The sequence below is a fragment of the Ammospiza caudacuta genome, chromosome 4 (assembly GCF_027887145.1).
Source record: "Ammospiza caudacuta isolate bAmmCau1 chromosome 4, bAmmCau1.pri, whole genome shotgun sequence".
Taxonomy (NCBI): domain Eukaryota; kingdom Metazoa; phylum Chordata; class Aves; order Passeriformes; family Passerellidae; genus Ammospiza; species Ammospiza caudacuta.
In genome coordinates this window covers 28,656,638-28,674,829 of record NC_080596.1, presented here as the reverse complement: position 1 = coordinate 28,674,829, position 18,192 = coordinate 28,656,638, and the positions used below count along the sequence as shown (strand labels likewise).

The window sequence follows — 18,192 nt, the reverse complement described above, 5'->3', positions numbered from 1 at the left end:
GTCATAAATTGGGACTCAGATACTGCAGAAACTTTTGATTAACCAGCTTCTAACACAGATCCAGCATTATAAAAGAGTGGATTTTATATTCCATTGGGATTCTGACACCCAGAGGCCTCTAATGATGACCAGATGTGAAATAGAAAAAATATTTGGGAGCAGTTAATGCCTAACCATAAAAGTGACCATGTGTAAATCACTGTAGAATGTGGTTTGAGCAAGGGCATTAGGTGTTTTCTTTTTGGTTTTACTTCCCCCAAGGCTGTGTGTATTCATATATTGTAGTGCAAGATCAGTCAGCCAAGAGGAATATTTTGATCCAGCACTCTATCCCACTCAGGCAGGATTATTTGTAATTTTTCTAAAGTTTAAATCTGCTTTTTGTAGAGAAAAGCAGTTCAGTTTGACCAAGAGCTGTGCTGCAAGGCCTTCATCCTCTGAGGGCACATTTCTGGGTCCTGATGCTTCTCTTGTCCCCAGGTGAGCGTCCTTACCAGTGTCCCTACTGTGACAAAGCTTTCAGCAAGAACGATGGCTTGAAGATGCACATTCGCACCCACACCAGGGTAAGTCCCCCACAAGGGGAGTTTTTATGCTTGCTTGAGGATTGTCTGGGACTCCTGTGCTGAAAAGCAATTAATTGCTGTTTGTGTAGTGATTAGGCTCTGCCAACCAAGGTATTTTATGCCTATCAAAATAAGAGGCAAAGATTCAAGTCATTAACTTGCAAATTCTAATTAGAACTCCATTACCTTCTTTTTTTTCTGTGTTTAATTTCTTTTATGTTGAAATAATAGCTGTACTAACCTCTTCATTTAAGCCATGGTTATTTATAGATATAAATTAATGTTTACTGAGTAAACAGCTCTGTAAAGGCTTCACTGTGACTGAAACTTCAATATCCAGTGCTTTGATTCTTACTGTGCCTGTAAAGTCCAGTCACTGTGAGCTTTTCTAGAGGAGCACTTTATTAACTGATGACAATTTTTATATAACTTTATTTAACTGGGAGCTGTTACAGCTCATAGAGATCAATGCAGCCTTGAGGCCAAACCAAAAAAATTTTGCATCTACTGGGAAGTAGGAAAGGTGACATTTGACTTAGTAGTCTCCATATGCAAGTGGGCACACAGAATTGCTTTCTAAATAAGTACAATTAAAAACTGTTTAAATTTCTGCTGTTCTGTGTTGGTTTTAAGCATATTAAGTCTAAGGTGCTAGATAAAGTTGTAGCTTTTGTACCCCAAGCTACGCAAGTAATGAGTAGTTTGTGCAATACTCTTGGTAGTTCATTGGGAACAGGCTAGTCTCATATTGTTAGTTGTTTCTCCTTTTTTTCCAGCTGTTAAATCACTTTAAGTAGTGCTATAAATTCTTTTCTGTTGTTACTGTCCCCTCTTAACTGTGTTTGCACTATGAGAAATTTCATGACCCATCTAAGTTCTGCATGACTGAGGAGTAAACAAGCTCTGAAATGGTGCCAAATCCTTTTTTTTTTCCTGATTTTTCATACAGTTTGAGTAAGAACAACAAACACTCCCTAGCCTCTGTAGAAGGAAAATAGAGGAAAAATAATGTTATTAGGCTTTTAGAGTCTACAGTGATTTACGCCAAGTGATGTTTTCTTCTAAGCATTTTTTAGCTGATAGGAAAGGAAGGAGTTAGGAAAATAAATTTTAAGGAGCGCCTATTTCTTTTTAATATATGTAGACACTGTAATTAGACAGGCTTTAGACATAATAAAATTTGTTTTAAAATGTCTCAGGAAATGCTCTACTGTACCATGGAGGCCAAATACCATTCTTAGAGGTACAAAGAACTCAGTGCACACCAAATGTAATCTAAGTATTTCCATATACTTGAGATGTGTTGATCATCTACATCTCAAGGGTCACGTTTCAGGTTTTTTATTTTTGTGTGTGAAGGGGCTATGAAGACTGCTGGTCATCCCCACAGCTATGCTGTAGGATTAAAATGTGCAGACCAAACATGGTTTTTTAGACTTGATTAGATTTTGGTTCTTTTTATGATGATGCTGCTCTTACCTCAAAACTGGACAGTGAGGCTCATTCCTATTGGATTGCCATTACATATTCATTTATCTCCATGTAAATATTTTTTTTACTTAGAAGTAACAACAAGCAGTACTGATAACATTTACATTAACAGTAATTTCTTAATTGAGGTCTGTTGCTATAATCTTGCATGTCCCAGCTTCCCCTTTTCCCCCCAGTTCACCTTGTTTAATATCTGAGTAGAACTGGACAGCTAAAAAATCAAAGGAGGTGTTAGGACAAGGAGGGGAAAAAAAGGGTTGAAATTATTAATAAAAACAAAGTTTTTTACTGACTTCCATGGATTTTCAAGCCAGGAAAAGGAGTTATGCCAGAGTCTGTTCTGCAGAACATTATCCATGGAGTACTACAGGATAATAAGCTATTGTTGTTTTATTGTTCAGGTGAGTAAATATTACTACCAGGTATTTGTAAGTAGCTTGTACTAATATTAGTGCAGGTACAAGGGAATAAATATGTATTTTAGCTGATGTGGAAGAACAGAGTGGTGAAGGGAACTGGAAAGGGAAGGAAAGGAAATGTGGGAGCAGCAATACTGAGAGGTAAATGGGGAAGACACCATTTGTGTCTTGGCCAGAATGTGAAGATTTATTTAATCTTAGTAGTAGATTGATGTTTGTCAGGAATTCAGAACCAAACCAACCCCCCTTGAGCAGAGGAAAGAGCTGCTGAGCTGCCCAGGGGTGTCTGTCCTGAAGTGAGGGCTTGTGATCTGAATCCTGACTCTGAAGGAGATGTGTTCTAACTGCACCATGTAAGGACTTCTCCAGGGAAGAAAGAAACCTGTGCAGAAAGCATTTGAGACCCCTGAGCACAATGCTAATGCACCAGGACTTCTTCTATATTCCTAGGCTGTTTAAACAAAGATGAACTAAAGATTAGGAAATAAAAAATGCACTGTGTTTGCCAAAGGTTTGGGTCCTTCTGTCAGTTCTAAGAACTAGAAAAACCAGGAAGTCCCCCCTAAAATTTCTCTTTTCAGTCATCCCATGTTTTGACTTTTAAAAATGGTGTAAGGTTGTTTGCTCTTTCTTTTTTACCCTTTCCTACACATGCATTTTATTTGAAATTGCATGCAAAATCATTGTTGAAAGTAAATAGCGAGATGTATGAATACTGAAAGTATTTTTCTATCAGCTGAGCCTAGCAATGTGGAAATAAACACAATCATAGCACTCTTCTGCAATGATAAATTTTTTATGTATAAATATCTTGAAAAAAAGAATCTGGTCTTTTGGCCAGAAAGTTTGTGAAAAGTAGCTTTAAAGTAATACTGTGGCATTCACCAAAGACGGTAGAGATTAAATCTCAGTGTATTTTACCAGTGGGCTTAAATGCCAGACCTGATGCTGGGGATCAGGAAAGGCTGCTGGAAAAATCATTGGAGAAAGTTGATTAAGGTCTGGCAGCTGCTAAAGTGAGCACAGCCTGGGTGGCCACAGGTGTCAGCTCCAGCTCTGGAAAACAGTAAGAGTTGAAGCTATTTGAAAATGGCTTTTCATGACTTGATTTGAATATTTTATATTTATATATAACAGATATATTTAATTTTTATAACTGCTTTAAAAATCTGAGTTCCAGTGGGTGGAAGCTGCCAGCCTGTGCTTAAATGAGGTACATTTCTGAGGTAATTTAAAGATTGGAGGCATTTCAGTGTATAATTTTTGTTTCATGCATAAGTGCCTACTATTTTAAAACACATTAATATTTAAATAGGTTTAAATTACAATATGTGTAGGAATTAACCAACCTTGAAATAATTTCGAGTTTTATTTATGGATTTCATGGGCATGGGGATAAATCATGGTGAGTGTGGAAGTGAGGCAGTTTCCTGTAGAGGACTCTTGCAGACAGTGTTTTTGTTCCCTGACCAAGAACAGGTCCTGAGTTAAACAGGCTCTCCAAGGCAGTCATTTGGAACTTTACACTGGCCCCCCTTTTTAACCCAAGGAGTATTAAGATAATAATAAATGAGAAATAATGCAAGGACAGTATTGACATAATTTCACTTTTCCTGTGTTTCTCAGGTAATATTTGAACGTAAAGTTTGAGGAAGTGTTGTGTGTTTTAGAAGCACCATAGAATGCTGTTGTAAAAAAATATGTCTTTGTGAAGATAGACTTCACATGACAGTGAGTAATGAGATAATATGATGTGTTGCTTGAATTTGGAGGGGTTTTTCCACCTTGGATTTTATCTATGTTTCCCTGTTGGTGAGATAGGGGTTGAGTTCCCATCCATCTGCCTGAGGATGATGACTTTGCCAGGGCTGTGGTTTCTTTGCTTCTGGAATCTGTGTTTGCACATAGACTGTGGAAGGTTTGAATACCACTGCACTTATATTTTCACACTTTTTTATGTGATGTTGACTGATGATCATGCCTTCCTCATAGAGTGAAAATGTACTTTTTCAATATTGATATTGTTGTTTTCCAGGAGCAGGTGAACATCTATAGAATTTTCATCAATGCTGATTACATAAACTCTCCTTCACTAAATTTTAGGGCCAGAAATTACCTCAGAAGTTCAAAAAACTGCAAAGGAACAAGAACTTTTCAGTTTATGGGCAGCAAATGGGCAGGACTGTCATGGAAAATTGAAAGTTAATGATATGGTAAAGCCCAGTGAATTGCATATACTAGATCTTTCTAAGAAATGCAGTTTTTTTCTTGCAGGCATTTGAGATAAGATTCATGCTTTTGTTTTAATTATAAATTTTATTGCAAAAAAGATTATTTTTAAAATACTCCTAAAACTGAATTAATTGAGACCTGTTCTAAAAAAACCATTAGCCATTTCAAATAAAAGTCACATTTTGTTTAAATCTGCCAGAATTATTTCACAGTTGTTTTAACAGGAAAATTTTTTGGCCTGCTCGAATCGTTGGAAATATTTTTTTAAAGGATTGTGCTTTTCAACATGTTCTTGTAAGTGATTTTTAATTGAGGCTTAATATTATAAGTTTCCAATGCCTACTGTTTCTGTAGAGCTGTAAATTCTCATCACCCTTTGTGTTCCAGTGTCAATGTTATGTCAGTAATTTAAGTAGGCCTCTGTCTCTGGGCCAGCCACTTGCTGTAACCTGCAGAAACTTTCTAGTTCTGAGAGAGCATCTTGTTAGTTCTTGAATTTTTTTTCACACTTAGATACAAAACTGGAGTCCATTAACTTGGGCTATCTGTGATTTTACGTGTAAGCAGATTTCCTGCATTTTCAGGTTGGCAAAGCTGAAGGATTTCCAGATTTCTCTTTGTGAGTAATGAGCTCCTGGTAGCTACAGACATGGCTGGTGTATTTTAATGTTATCTGGCTGGTCATGTTTGTGCATTCTAGGCCACATTTTTCCATTTGCCTGATGTTTTTTCAAAGCAGGTTTTTATTAAACCTTCTGTTCAGGTGATAATGCAAGTATATAAATCATATTTAGTAACAGTAATATGAGTATTTTCAAAATTTTCACATAAAATGCCATTTAAAAGCAGATAATGTTACTGTAGCAGTGTCTCATGAACAGACATTTTAAGATTTTTCTGTGAGCAAAGGAAGACTTTGTTTTAGAATAATGGAAAGAAAGGGATTATTTATTTATTTTAATTGCTTTTTGTGTCCTGTAGCATCACCATTATTCCTGTCAGTTGTCACATTTACGTCACAAGTGTAAATATTTACATGTAATACAAGACCTGATCGGCTTTTCCTTTTTCTCTGAGCTTCTCTCAAGTTTCAGTTTTCAGCATGTTGAAAATATAGGCCCATCAAGTTGGTAGTTGTGTTCCTTACTCTTATTTTCATCTGAGATATGTTTATTGGGTAATAATTATAATAATAATATTAATAATAATATTTAAATTATGTTTGTCTTGCTGTAACTGTTGAGCTGATGAAATAGTTCTAAATTCAGATTTAGAAAGCAACTTGGAGAGACTCCTACTGAAGTCACTCCCGTTTCACCTGTGTAACCAATATTGCCAGGTTTACAGAGCACAGGTGCTACCTTAGTGTGCATAATGTATTTATAGTTCTTAAGGACCATACAGGCAGCTGCAGCAGCAGCTGGCAGTTCAAATATTCTGCATTTGAGTAATTCCATCTGCTGGGCTTGCAGGACACTCAGTGCACACTTTGTGTCAAGCCGTTGAAGGTTCACCAAATGTCCTTGAGATTTGTCATGTTTTGAGTGAGGTCTTTGCTAGTGCAAAGCACAACTTGCTTAGAATTCAAGGTGTGATTTGTGATTGAGCCGTCCACAGACACAGGAGTGTGTACTGCAGGCCCTGTTTTATTTGATGTGGTTTTGAAAATGTTTAATTTCTCTCAGTTTTAATGGTGAAACCCACCAGAGATGGGAGCTTTTGGGCCAGCATGGGTCAGTCTTACAGCAAAGCACCTTCCAGAGGATCATTGGGCTCTGCTTGGCCTTTCCTTGTTCAGAGGCAGAAAGGTTGTAAATCCTGACCTGCATATTTCTGTTCGTACCTGGCATGCTTAAAACTGAGGTATTAAATCACTGCACTATCAGCCATGTCCTGTTTCTCTCGCTCTCCCTGCTCCCTTCCTTGTTTAGACGGTCAATAAAAGAAAACACATGTAACCCTTCAGCTTAGCTGCCACCACAGCCATGGCCTGGCAGAAGCTTCTTCAGCAGAGGGCAGTTTTATAGTACCAGCACTTGCTAACTCCACTGAAGTCAGATTTGGATCATCTTCCCAATGAGCTCCTGTTTTGTTGATAGTTAGCAGGTTTTTCCTTTTTCTTCATGTTTTAAATTTGTCCAGCTTTTTTCTTATCTCAGTGTTGGCCCCTTTTGTCCTTTGGTGGTGGCATTAGCTTTTTCAGACCTGTTGCTGTGGTTTTTATCTTTTTTTTTTTTTTTTTTGTCTGTTCACATTTAAAGCAGTGATGATTATGCCAAGCAAATATCACTTTTTCCATGTTACAAGTGTTGCTTTCTCCAGCCGTTGTGCAATGGAAATTTGACATGAGGGGGAGAAGAAGCAGAGAGAAAGGGAAAAGCACAGAATGTTTTGTTTTGAAGAAATTGATCTGTGAGGATGATGTTTTCTTCAAAATCAACAACAAAAATAAGTCTTTTTCTCTGGAGATAAACTGAGGGCCAAGTTTTGCTCTGGAAAGCACTACTGGTTTTCCTGAAACAGACACAGATGTGAATGGAGGGCAGCTTCACTCAGGAGAGAGGAGGCTGGTGTGAATCAGTCATGTCTGCTGAAGTCACTGGAATATACAGATGGAAGGTATCTAAAATTAGATCAAAGACAGCTTTGGATGTGTTTCATGCACTACAGATGTGAATTTCAATACAAATGCCAAGGGGGTGTTAGATACACCATTTTAGCCACAGAGAATAATACAAATATAAAATATAGAATGGCCAAACATAACCTGGGGGAAGATAATACAGCCCAGGTTTGTGACTCCAGCTTCCCAGAGTTTAAAATGGCTCTTTGTCCAAATTGGAATCCTGGAATCCATTTAGCACTGGAATGACTGACCTGGTCCTTATCAAGTCAGTTCTTCAGTTAGCTGAAGACCAAGATAATAAAAAGGGAGCCAGTCCACCTGGGGCAGCTTGCAGTAGTGAATGCTTTTGTAGGTGTTTAAGATGTGCACATCGTATACTTCACTTTGCGCTTTCTGGGGAACAGCCTCCACACAGAAAGGCTGCTTTTGGAGAACTCACAGAAATGTGGTTTGTGTTAACCACAATGCAAAACCAATTAAAGGGTTCTTGCAGAAACCTGCTTTTCACATAGCTTATTCGTACATTTCCCTTAAAAACAGAGCAGACCCTGCTCCATGAAATTGTTAGTCAAGTCAGCAAAGCTCCTTGTGACATGAACTTCTTGGTCTAGATGATATTTTTTTTTTTCTTTTTGCAGATCAATTCAGATCTTTTTTAGGCAATTTGTTATGTTTTGCTGTCTACTGAAGAATCATGGCAGTAACACTGCCTTTTCTAGGAAACTTGGTGGGAGGAGACTGTGAAATAAAAGAACCCCATCTTTGCCCCACTGAGGTCTCTGGACCTGCCCTAAAGAGAGAGACTGGGACACAGCCAGCACTAATTAATTGTGCACTGTGTTAGGTGTATGGTGAATGGAGACCTGATGGTTCCCAGAGACTGAGAGTAGGAATTCAATAACCAGACAGCTTATTCTCTTGGTTGCTTTAATGGCTGAGTTATTCCATCTCATTCATCCTTGCATCCCACATCATATCCCCAAAGAACTTGATTACTGCCTATTATTTGTTAATTCATAGATCTAGCTGCTTTTTTTGGCCTATTGATTTATAGACATTGCTTTCAATTTAATTTAGTAAAAAGCATTTACTTTTCTTAAAATACCTTTCTTCAGAACTTAAGCAGTACAGAATTAGAGACCACAGAAAAAGGTAGAACAAGAGTGAAGGAAGTCTAGTTGGTGCAAAAATAAGGGTGCCTCTAGAACATGAAAATTTTAATGAGGCCATGTGCACTGCCATAATGCTAATTTTTGCATTTAATTGATTTATTGTTGATTTCTATACAGTTTTTCTGTAACTTTAGTGGAATTGAGGGGGAATTACACCTATAAAAATTTCTACACGAAGGAAGAACATAAGAAAAAAATCTTTACATAAGTGGGTTTCCTTATTTATCTCTAATTATTTGTTTCAGGTTAATGAGATTGCAACTTTTCTAACATCATGTTTTACAGTAGCTGCTAACCGATAGTTCTAATAAAAATACAGATGGTTTGGTTGCCATCTGCAATTCTTTTGAGATTCTGCAATGAGTATGTGATTAACCTTCTGTCACCACTTTTCAAAGTAAGTTTTTCTGCTGCCACAAGCTTTCCTTGTACGTCCTCTTCCCCTGCTTGGAAACCTCCAGACAAACTCAAAGTTTCTGTAGATGATCTTACTTGTCTGTGTGCTTTAAGCATTTTTGGGGGATAAATGAAAGAACATTGGAATTGTATGTTTCTGTACCTTTCACGTGACAAAAAGCAGGCTCCCCAAATGGCTGAGTCTGAAAGACTGGAACGGATAATTAATTCATAAGTGGGTGCTGAAGTGGAAACTGTCAGGCCTCAGCTTTCCCAGCTTTCACTTAATCATTTGAAAGTCGTTTTCTGTTGTTTTCACTGACTGTAATACCTTGGAGAGAAAATAAAACTTGCACCATCCAGCATGGAATTCCACTCCTTTAATGGCCTGGGCTCTGTGTTGACTCACTTTCACTCGCTGTTGTCATTGCGCGCAGGAGAAGCCGTACCAGTGCTCCGAGTGTAACAAGGCTTTCAGTCAGAAGCGAGGGCTGGACGAGCACATGAGGACCCACACCGGGGAGAAGCCCTTCCAGTGTGATGTGAGTTCCTCTCCTCTTTCCCCTTTGTCTTCTCAGCCTCAGGATTTAATTGCAGGGGTATTGTGGCCTTGTACTTACAGCTTGTGGCATGGTTACACTTCACGTGGGCTCGGATTGCCCAAGGAATTCAGGACCGTTCAGGGAATTTCATGTACCCTCTTTGCTTGCCAAGAGCCATGCACACCCGTTCATTTTATGGTTTTGGATCCCATAAGGGTTATTTTCACCATTAGTAATGCAATTTGTACATTACCATTTACAAGTTCGTGCTGCTTGGGTTCCTGTATGAATTGTATGACAGGTTAATAGTTGGAGATTAGCTGGTGTAGGAAAAGGGATTTAATTTATTACATGGAATCTCAATGCTTCTGATGTTGAATGACACAAATATGAATTCAGAATTGGCTGTTTCTGGTGAAATCTGGTCTGATATTTTCAACATCTGCCCACAGCCTCTAGTTGCTCAGTGAGGGGATCTGGGATGCTGTGCACACTCGCAGGGCTGAAATGCAGCATATCCTGTGACAGTTCATAGATCACTGTCAGGTACCCTTGGTGCAGCCTGCCCCCCTTGTATGCAACATCTCTCAGCTTTTGGGAGGTAGGTGGGAAGGCTGAATGTGCAGAAACTGTTGGGGAATAATGTCTTCCAGAATTATCAAATGCCAAAATTGTTGCTCAAGGATTTAAAGGCAGGTATCAGAATGCGTGTAGAATTAGTGTAGGTGTTTTGTTTTGTGATACTGAGTCTTCATGAGGCAGTCACAGGCAAGTGCCAGCTCTCAATTATATCCTAGATGGCTCAGTCTCAGCAGCTGTAAATTTCCTCAGAAATTTATATAATTAGATGCAAAATTAGAATAACAGCTTGGCAGGAAAGTTTCAAGGGTCTGTTAACTGTTCTGGTTTTTAATGAATGATCTGATGTCATTTCATTGAGAATAAAATATATTAATTTCATGAAAAAGTTCAACTAAGATATTTTGTTGACGTCTATAAGTTAAGAGATTTGCTGTATTCTTTTGGGATAATCTCAGCCTGGCTCTGGGTAGTACCTTGAGGATTTCTCTAACTCCAAATCATTTGACAATAACTTTTTCAGCTTTCAGATTGTTATACTGTTTAGCAGCTCTTGGCCAGCTTGCTGTGTAAATGCAGTTTTTCCCACACTGTGGATCCAAGGTTCACTGCTATTGGATTCAGAGTGTGCTTTTGCAGACTGACTTGGTATGGTGGTTATATTTTATCATTTTTCCTTGCTTTAATTAGCAATAGGAGCTGTATGAAAGCATACTTCCCTTTTTCAGCTTTTCCTTCAGTTTTCCTCATTAATCAAGTAGACATGTACTTTCCCAAACCATAGCATTTCTAGAAGCAGCTGTAATCTGTGTCTAATCCTAGTCCTTCACTTGAGAAATCTTCAGAGTGTGCCTTCAGTTACTGGTGATATTTTTTGTACTTCAGTTTTCTACCTTGTTTCACCAAAATCAGCCTTCAGAAGGAGCCTTTTGTTGAGAGCACAGAGGCTGCTGAGCTTTTGGGGTTTGGACATAGGAGCAGTTGCCTCCACTGTTGACTCCTGCATGCTCCAGTCACCCAGGTGCCCACCATGGTCTGTTACTTAATTCACACTTGTAGATGGCTAAAATTGATGTTTTCAGTCTTTTCTTCTTATTTCACCTGGGCTCCTGTTCTGCACATGCTGGGGACACAGTAAATGTCCCCCAGAGCAGCCTATTCCTCCAGAGCTGTCTTGAACATTGCATGATTCCAGATGTTTATGCAGCAGTTACAGGAAAAGCAGTAGTGGACAATTACAGAAAAACATCCCTGTGGGAGGCATTTATTGTGGACTACCTGATTTTTTACCTACCATTTTTTATTCTGCTCAAGGTAGCTTTAGATGCTCTCATTATTTTTTCATATAATGACTTGAGTGGTAATTTATGACAGCAGCTTCCACAAGTTCTTATCTCTGGAATACCACATACCAATTCTTTTAATCTATATTTTTGCTTTAAATAGATTTTCTTTTCCAGGGTCAGAAATAAAAATCATGTCTTCTCTTCCTGTCTCACTCTGTCTCAGGCACATGGAACAGGCATTACAGTGCAGGACTGAGTTACATGTGAAATTAATCCTTGTACTCTGTTTGAGGGAGGTGCTGCAGTTTATTTATGCATCCATTTCTGTGTCTTATCAGTCAGCAAAAGCATTTTTAGACCCTAATGTATCAAAGCTCTCACATCCCACGGATCATAGTGGAAATTGAATATTCCCATTTTAAGATGGCAATTCTAATACATGTCACCTAGAAAAGTGAAAATAACTGAAATATGGAAATAGAAATGCAATTTTTCATAGAAAATTAGATATCTGCCCTCTCCAGTCCAGCCTGTTTTTTACTGGAAGGCCAATTGAACTTCAGTTTCTCAGAGACAATAGATTATTTTTGGGGGGCAGAAAGGTCAAGTACTGCCTGTCCTGGTTTCTTTCCAATACAGTATTTCCTTCCACTCTGCCTCTGGTTGACCTTACACTTTATTTCAAATGTCAGTCTTTCCGTCCTCCCTACCTGACCAAAACTTTGATCATTTTCAAGAGACTGATTAGAGCTCAAGTGCACATAAGCAAGAGTGATTGTAAATCTGTAAAGTATCAGTTGTGCTTACAAAATCGATATACAAATCAAACTCTTTTAAAAAGTCCCCAAAACTTTTTTCTGCATAAGAGCAGCACAGGATGTGCCATACCTATAACAATACTGTGCATTCCATGTGTTTTTTTGAAGAAGGAAGGTAGCACAACATGTTAGAGCCTTGGAGGAACAGAAGGACACATTACATTGGTCGCATCAGCAGAATAAATGAATGACAAGTACTTTGAGGCTGTGTTATAAGCTGTTTATTTTAGAAATGAAGAGATGTGTGTAACATACACAGAACACCCATCTTGTCTTGTGTGTATCCCTGATTGGCCTCCTGGCTCTCAAGAAACATGGAGTATTTATGAGTGTGTGACACTTCTAACACACTGGGATTTGTGGCTGTTGTTTATGGGTTCCCCTTGTGTGCTCTGTGAAGGGGCAACAAACCTGGCTGTGGCAAAAGCGGTGCTCAGAGCTGGCCGGTGGGTGCTGCAGTTGAGGTTCTCTGTCATTAATGAAGGGTGGCTGTTGCTTGGGTCTCAAAGAGGTTTATTCAGAGATTATTCACTGGGGGAAAGCTGGAGAGCTGCAGTTGCTACATGAAGGTCTTCAGCATTACGTCATGTCATAAAGTCAAAAATGTTCTGGTGCAGCAGCACGCACAGCGCAGGGAGAAATTATTTTGGGTACAAAACTTGCCTCTGGCCATTGCCATTTTATGGTCATTTACTGGTTTAGCCATAATTGGCATAAAATCCAAATGCTGGAGGTCAAGATAATCTAACTTGGATAGTCAGCTCTTGTTGTGGTTTCAAAAGGAATCAGGCCTCATTCAGCATTTGCAGTAGTTGGGTGCCAGTATTAATTTAAAGCTTTGTTTTTCTCCAGAGGAATTGTCCTGGCTTCCTTGAGGTTTTTTCTGCATGAAAGAGATATTGTCTGGAATGAACATGGAATTTTAAGAGTGCAAGCCTATGGATGTTCATTCTTGTTTAATTGTATAACTTCGGTCTATTTCATTTGTCAAATCAGCAGCTGCTTCTTTTTCTTTTTTTCTTCATTTCCCTGTCAAATTCCTGCTAGAATATTTCCTTGCACAGTAGGTGAATGTGACAGTATAACTGCACAGTTTCAGTCGAGTTGATGTCATGCTTTAACTTGTAATTCTAACTTTTCTTTGCTGAACTTGTTCTTTTAACCTTTTGTTTTTCATTTTAACTTCAGTACAGGGGTTTTTATAAAGGAATGGCTTTAGTATGGGCAGAGTCCCTCATGCCTCTGTCCATCTCTTCCAATGGCAGAATGAAGTGGACTGCTGGGAATACAATGGAGGAGAGAGAGCAGCACACCAGATAATAATGCAAAGGAATTGCACCTTCATTTATCAAATGTCTGCCATTTTCTGAGCCAGGCAGAGAAAGGATGAAACAACAATGTTTCCTTTACATTAGTAGTTAATCTTGCCGTTTTCAGAACCTGTTCATTCTCACTCCTCCCTCCTTGCAACTGAGCAATTGGAACTGATTCTTTTGGAAGCTGCAGGTGTAATTCTGGAGGTCAGGAAGGAAATACTTCATTTGAACTGATGTTTGCTCATGATGCTTTGTCACAATTTTTGCTGCATCCCAGATAGAACAATAGCATTAAAAAAAACCTGAACAAAGCACCACAATGTTACCAGGACACCTCAGTGTGTTGGTGTTTTGAAGATCGAGTCTTTTTAGACAGACAGCATCCCTGTGCCTGTGGTACCACTCCTAATATACAGCATAAAAAGATTCCAGGCGGAATAAAAATCTTTCAGGTGCTCTGAAGGAATTTTTCTTCCAAAGACTAGCTCATTTATTAAGTACTGCAGGTATGTGTGGCTGCAGTCTCAGTGATGTAACCTTAGGAGTGTTGTCTTTGTCTTGTGTTCACTGCCTCAGGTTTGTGACCTGTCCTTCAGCCTGAAGAAGATGCTGATCCGGCACAAGCTGACTCACAACCCCAACCGCCCCATGGCAGAGTGCCAGCTCTGCCACAAGAAGTTTACAAGGAATGACTACCTCAAAGTACACATGGAAAATGTCCATGGAGAAACTGAGAGCTAAATACAGCCTCAGTGAGAAGGGTGGATCCAAAGTGCTGCGTTTGTACGTGCACAAGTTTGAGACTTGCCACCTGGCCAGTAAGCACAGTCAGGAGAAACAACTGTATTGCCTTCACATGTTATTTTTCCCAATTTTGTTGTAAATATGTTAGTAGGAAAAAAACCCTGAAAGACATTCTGATGTAAAACAGCTTGAAAATTAAAAAAACGAAGATACAAGAACTTTGGAAAAATTTTATCCTCATTTAAACAAAGAAGCTTTAAAAAAACTTTTCTTTGTTAATGACATCCTTAGAAACTTAGATATTAGTAGCAGTGCCTGGAAATCCTGGACACTTGCAACTAAACTCTTGGCTGCCTGCAACTGTATTTCTGTATCTAACCTACAATGCTCCATTAAAATTATTTAATTTGAATCCACACAGAATTTGTCATTCTAATTGACTGCTAATTGTATCCAGGCTTGTTTTATTTATATCATAATTCGGCATTTTGTTGTAACACAACTTTGTCTCATTTTATTTGCAGCTTTCTCATTACTGTATGAAACTCATTAACTTGAATTGATTCTTGAGATGCCAAAATGTGTGGGTAGAGAACTGTGGAAATGTGTCAGCATTCAGTATTCCTGCATGAGATTGAGGAGGATTTATTTCATCTGGTTACACGAAACAAGACTGAAGTGAAAATGTTGAGCAGTTTAGTTTTAGGTGCTGTATTCATACTCATCACTGTGGCTGGCAAGGCAAGTGAAAAGACATCTGAACAGGGTGGCTTGAGCAGCTAGAATTGTTGAGTTTACATATGTTTGATTTCCTGGTGAATAGCTGGTTCCCACAGTGTTTCTTCCTGCTGAATCAGATGCCCTGGATTTCTTCATATCACTTAAATACCTTTTTCTTTTTTCCCCGTAGTACTGTTCATGAGCACTGGGACAAATACTGCTTTAAAACCAAGTAACAATCAAGTTCTTCGTGTTATCAGAGTGAGTTGTTTGCTGCAGAAGACTTTTCAAAAGAATTCCCACAGACCCTCTTGTACAGCCAGATTACCAATAAATTCTTATCTACAAGGACAGTAAAACTGTAACTTCAGAGGGTGATTGCATGTGGAATTCCTGAGTTATCAGCAGTTAATATTAAGGCTCTGGCATTAGCAAACTGTTCAGATTAATTTTGGACCTGTCGGTGTTTTGCAAAATGAACAGGGACATGTGTTTTGCAAAATGAACAGGGACATGTGTACAGAGTTCCTGCAGATTTTGGAGAAGTGTAATTATGAATAATTCTCTCGTTTGTGGCAACTTCTTATGTGTAAAAGTATCCTAAGCCTTCATGCACTATTTGCTTCCTGAGAGGTAAGAGAAACTTGGAGACTTTGCCAGTTCCATTCCACAAATCATTTGTTCACATAAATTAAATATGTTCTAAGTGTCCAAGACAAATGTAGTTGAAATAAGCATTACAAAACTGAGTAAAGAATATTTCCTCATTTGTAGAGATTTTGTTACAATTTATCAAAACAGTTTATTTCTAGGTCCAGAAAACTTTAATTTACTGGTAGTTGATATAAAAAAAGAATATAATTTTAAGGGTTAGAGAGCAAAAGCAACCAGTATCATATACTGAGTTGTGTGATAGGTTTTTAGCTATATGTTCTTGAATGTCTCCAAGGAGAATGAGATTGGTCACTTTTTTGACATGTCTGAAGTGGGTTCCTTTGTTGTTGTTGTTGTTTGCCTTTTTGATGCCAGTGAAAAGAATTGAGTCATAGGAAAACCAAGATTCCAATTGTTTGTTTTCCAGCCTTTTATATTTTTCCTTCTATTTGGTCAGTACAAACTCAGGCAAAAAGAACAAAAGGAAATTAAAACACTAAAAAAACCCACCAAACCAAAAAAACAGAAGTGAAGGTTTTCTAAGGAATTCTTGAGGAACAAGTCTGTTAAAATACAAAGAAGAAAATTCTTTTGAGGAATAAAAGAGGATAATTTAACATATTTACATGTTTTGCATAAGATTTTTGCCAGAGCTGTACTGCAAAGTTGCTTTGTGTTTAGGGTTAATATCTACCTTTGACAAGAACATCTAGTTGTGAAAGTCAGTAAGTAGAGAGGAGAATATCCTGTTTTTTAAACTGTTTCTAGGTGAGCTACAATACATAAGGATTAATCTTGCTATGTGTAATCAGCAATGCCAGTTAAGCAGCTGAAGCTTTGATCTTGTTAATGGTGTCAACAGAACAAGGGATTGACAGGATCCATGAGGGAATTCAGACCTTGCTGGCAAACACAAGAAGCAGGTGCAGGAGGTTGAAGCCCAGCTCCAGGTGAGGATCTTTTCTATCTTGTCCTCCAGGAACTTTCCCTTTGGGCTGAAATGACTGCAGCCCTGAGCTGCTGCAGAGCCAGCACCTGGCTTGGCAGCTCCAGGTCTTGCCACAGCAGGAGCTGCCCTCTTCTTTCCATGGGGGTCTGAATTTCTCCCAGTCAGAGGTAATGTGTTTCCCGTTACTGGATTCATGAACTGTGTAATTGATTTTATATGCAAGGCAGACTTACCAGTATGCTACATCTTTTTATTTGATCTGTAGTTTTCTTAAAGAAAAAAAAAGCAACAAATCAAAACAAAGAGAAAGGGGGAAAAAAAGCAAACCAGCAAACCGTTCTTCTTTGAGTAAAAATTTCCATTGGCAGTGTCCCACTTGGTATTACCTGGAAAAAATAAAGAATGTTTCCTGCACTTGATTTTGAGAAGTGATAAAGTGAAACCTGTTGCTGTAAAGGTAATTGTAAATTTTTAGTGTTGTGTTTGTATATTTGTTTGTTAATCATAATTTGTTAAAATGCTGACTTTTCCTTAGTGAGTGGTGCCTTGTAGAATAATATGAAAATCTAGAGATATTCCTGTAAGTGTGTAGTCACTGCAATTTAAGAAGGTTGTGGGGTTTTTTTCCCCATTTTCTGTAATTTTGTGCAGATACTGTTCCATTTGTTCTCCTAATTTTTCAATTACCTTTGGCTCCTCTTGGAGAGAGCTCCATTTCTGATGTTGGGAACAGCAGCACTCTCACTAGTTCCTTTTGCTTTTCGTTCTGATCAACTGTAGGGCCTAAAGGTGATATAAATCATTGAAATTATAAATATCTTTTAATTTTCTAATGTTAGATTTCTGGTCTGTCTGTATGACTCTGAAGGATTTCATAGATTCTTTAATTTAAACTATCAAGTCCTAAGCAGAAATCAGATAAAGGAGGGGATAGTGTAAGTTAATCTCTGCTAGGCATTTTGTGTTGCTTTAGGTTGCAGCCTTTAGTGCTCTACATTTGTGTCAATAAGTACCAGTGCTGTTATTCTTCCAAGACACCTGACTTTGTGTTTATTTGAATTTTCAGTTTGAAGGGTAGCATAACAGTCCCTCTAAAGCACCACTTTCAGCAGAGGAGCTCAGTGTGCTGCTGTCAGGGTGTGGTCAGGGTACAGTAAAATGTTTTCAGTTCAGTTACAAGCTTACTGCACTGAAGTGTTGAGATTTTCTTCACGGTGAGATTTGAGATCTGCTTGTTTGGGTTTTTTAGGCAAATGTGAGCTCAGAAGTTGTCTTCTTCATCGTGAATTCTGGCAGCTGTATGTCCTGTGGTACATCAAGAAGATGGGAGAAATTTAAGTAATTTAAGTCACAGCTGAAGAGTTGTCATAGATGAAGTTTTCTTGACCTGGAAAATTATTAACTGAACATTTTAACCTGGGATAGCCAGTCTTTTATTTAATAGTTATTGCCTATTTAGTTCCTCTTATCTCCTGTCCCCTTCTCTTTGTAAGCTGTTTCTGACCCTGTGCAATACTGTGGGCAGGGGCAGACAGTGACCTGGCAGAGCTCAGTGTTTGCCAAGTGTTTGCTGCTCACTTGACTTTCCCTGAGCCCTGTTTGTTATGCTCAAGTAGCAGCAGTGTCAGGGAGTTTGTTCACATCAGCTGCCTATCACCTTACAGCAGCAGAGGGATCAGAGC

The 18,192-nt window shown here is 38.5% G+C and overlaps 1 protein-coding gene across 3 annotated transcripts in view; it reads left to right on the top strand.

Moving 5' to 3' along the window:
* Positions 1-14,405, top strand: part of PRDM5 (PR/SET domain 5) — a 58,128-nt gene extending 43,723 nt beyond the window's left edge. For 2 of the 3 annotated variants that reach the window (XM_058804081.1, XM_058804079.1), the window contains 3 exons: positions 481-566; positions 9,340-9,444; positions 14,020-14,405. In XM_058804081.1, coding sequence (XP_058660064.1) covers positions 481-566; positions 9,340-9,444; positions 14,020-14,184 — 356 coding nt within the window. In that variant the 3' untranslated portion in view covers positions 14,185-14,405. The remainder of the gene's footprint in view (positions 1-480; positions 567-9,339; positions 9,445-14,019) is intronic. The other variant, XM_058804082.1, reaches the window with a different exon arrangement.
* The last annotated feature ends 3,787 nt before the right edge of the window (positions 14,406-18,192 follow it).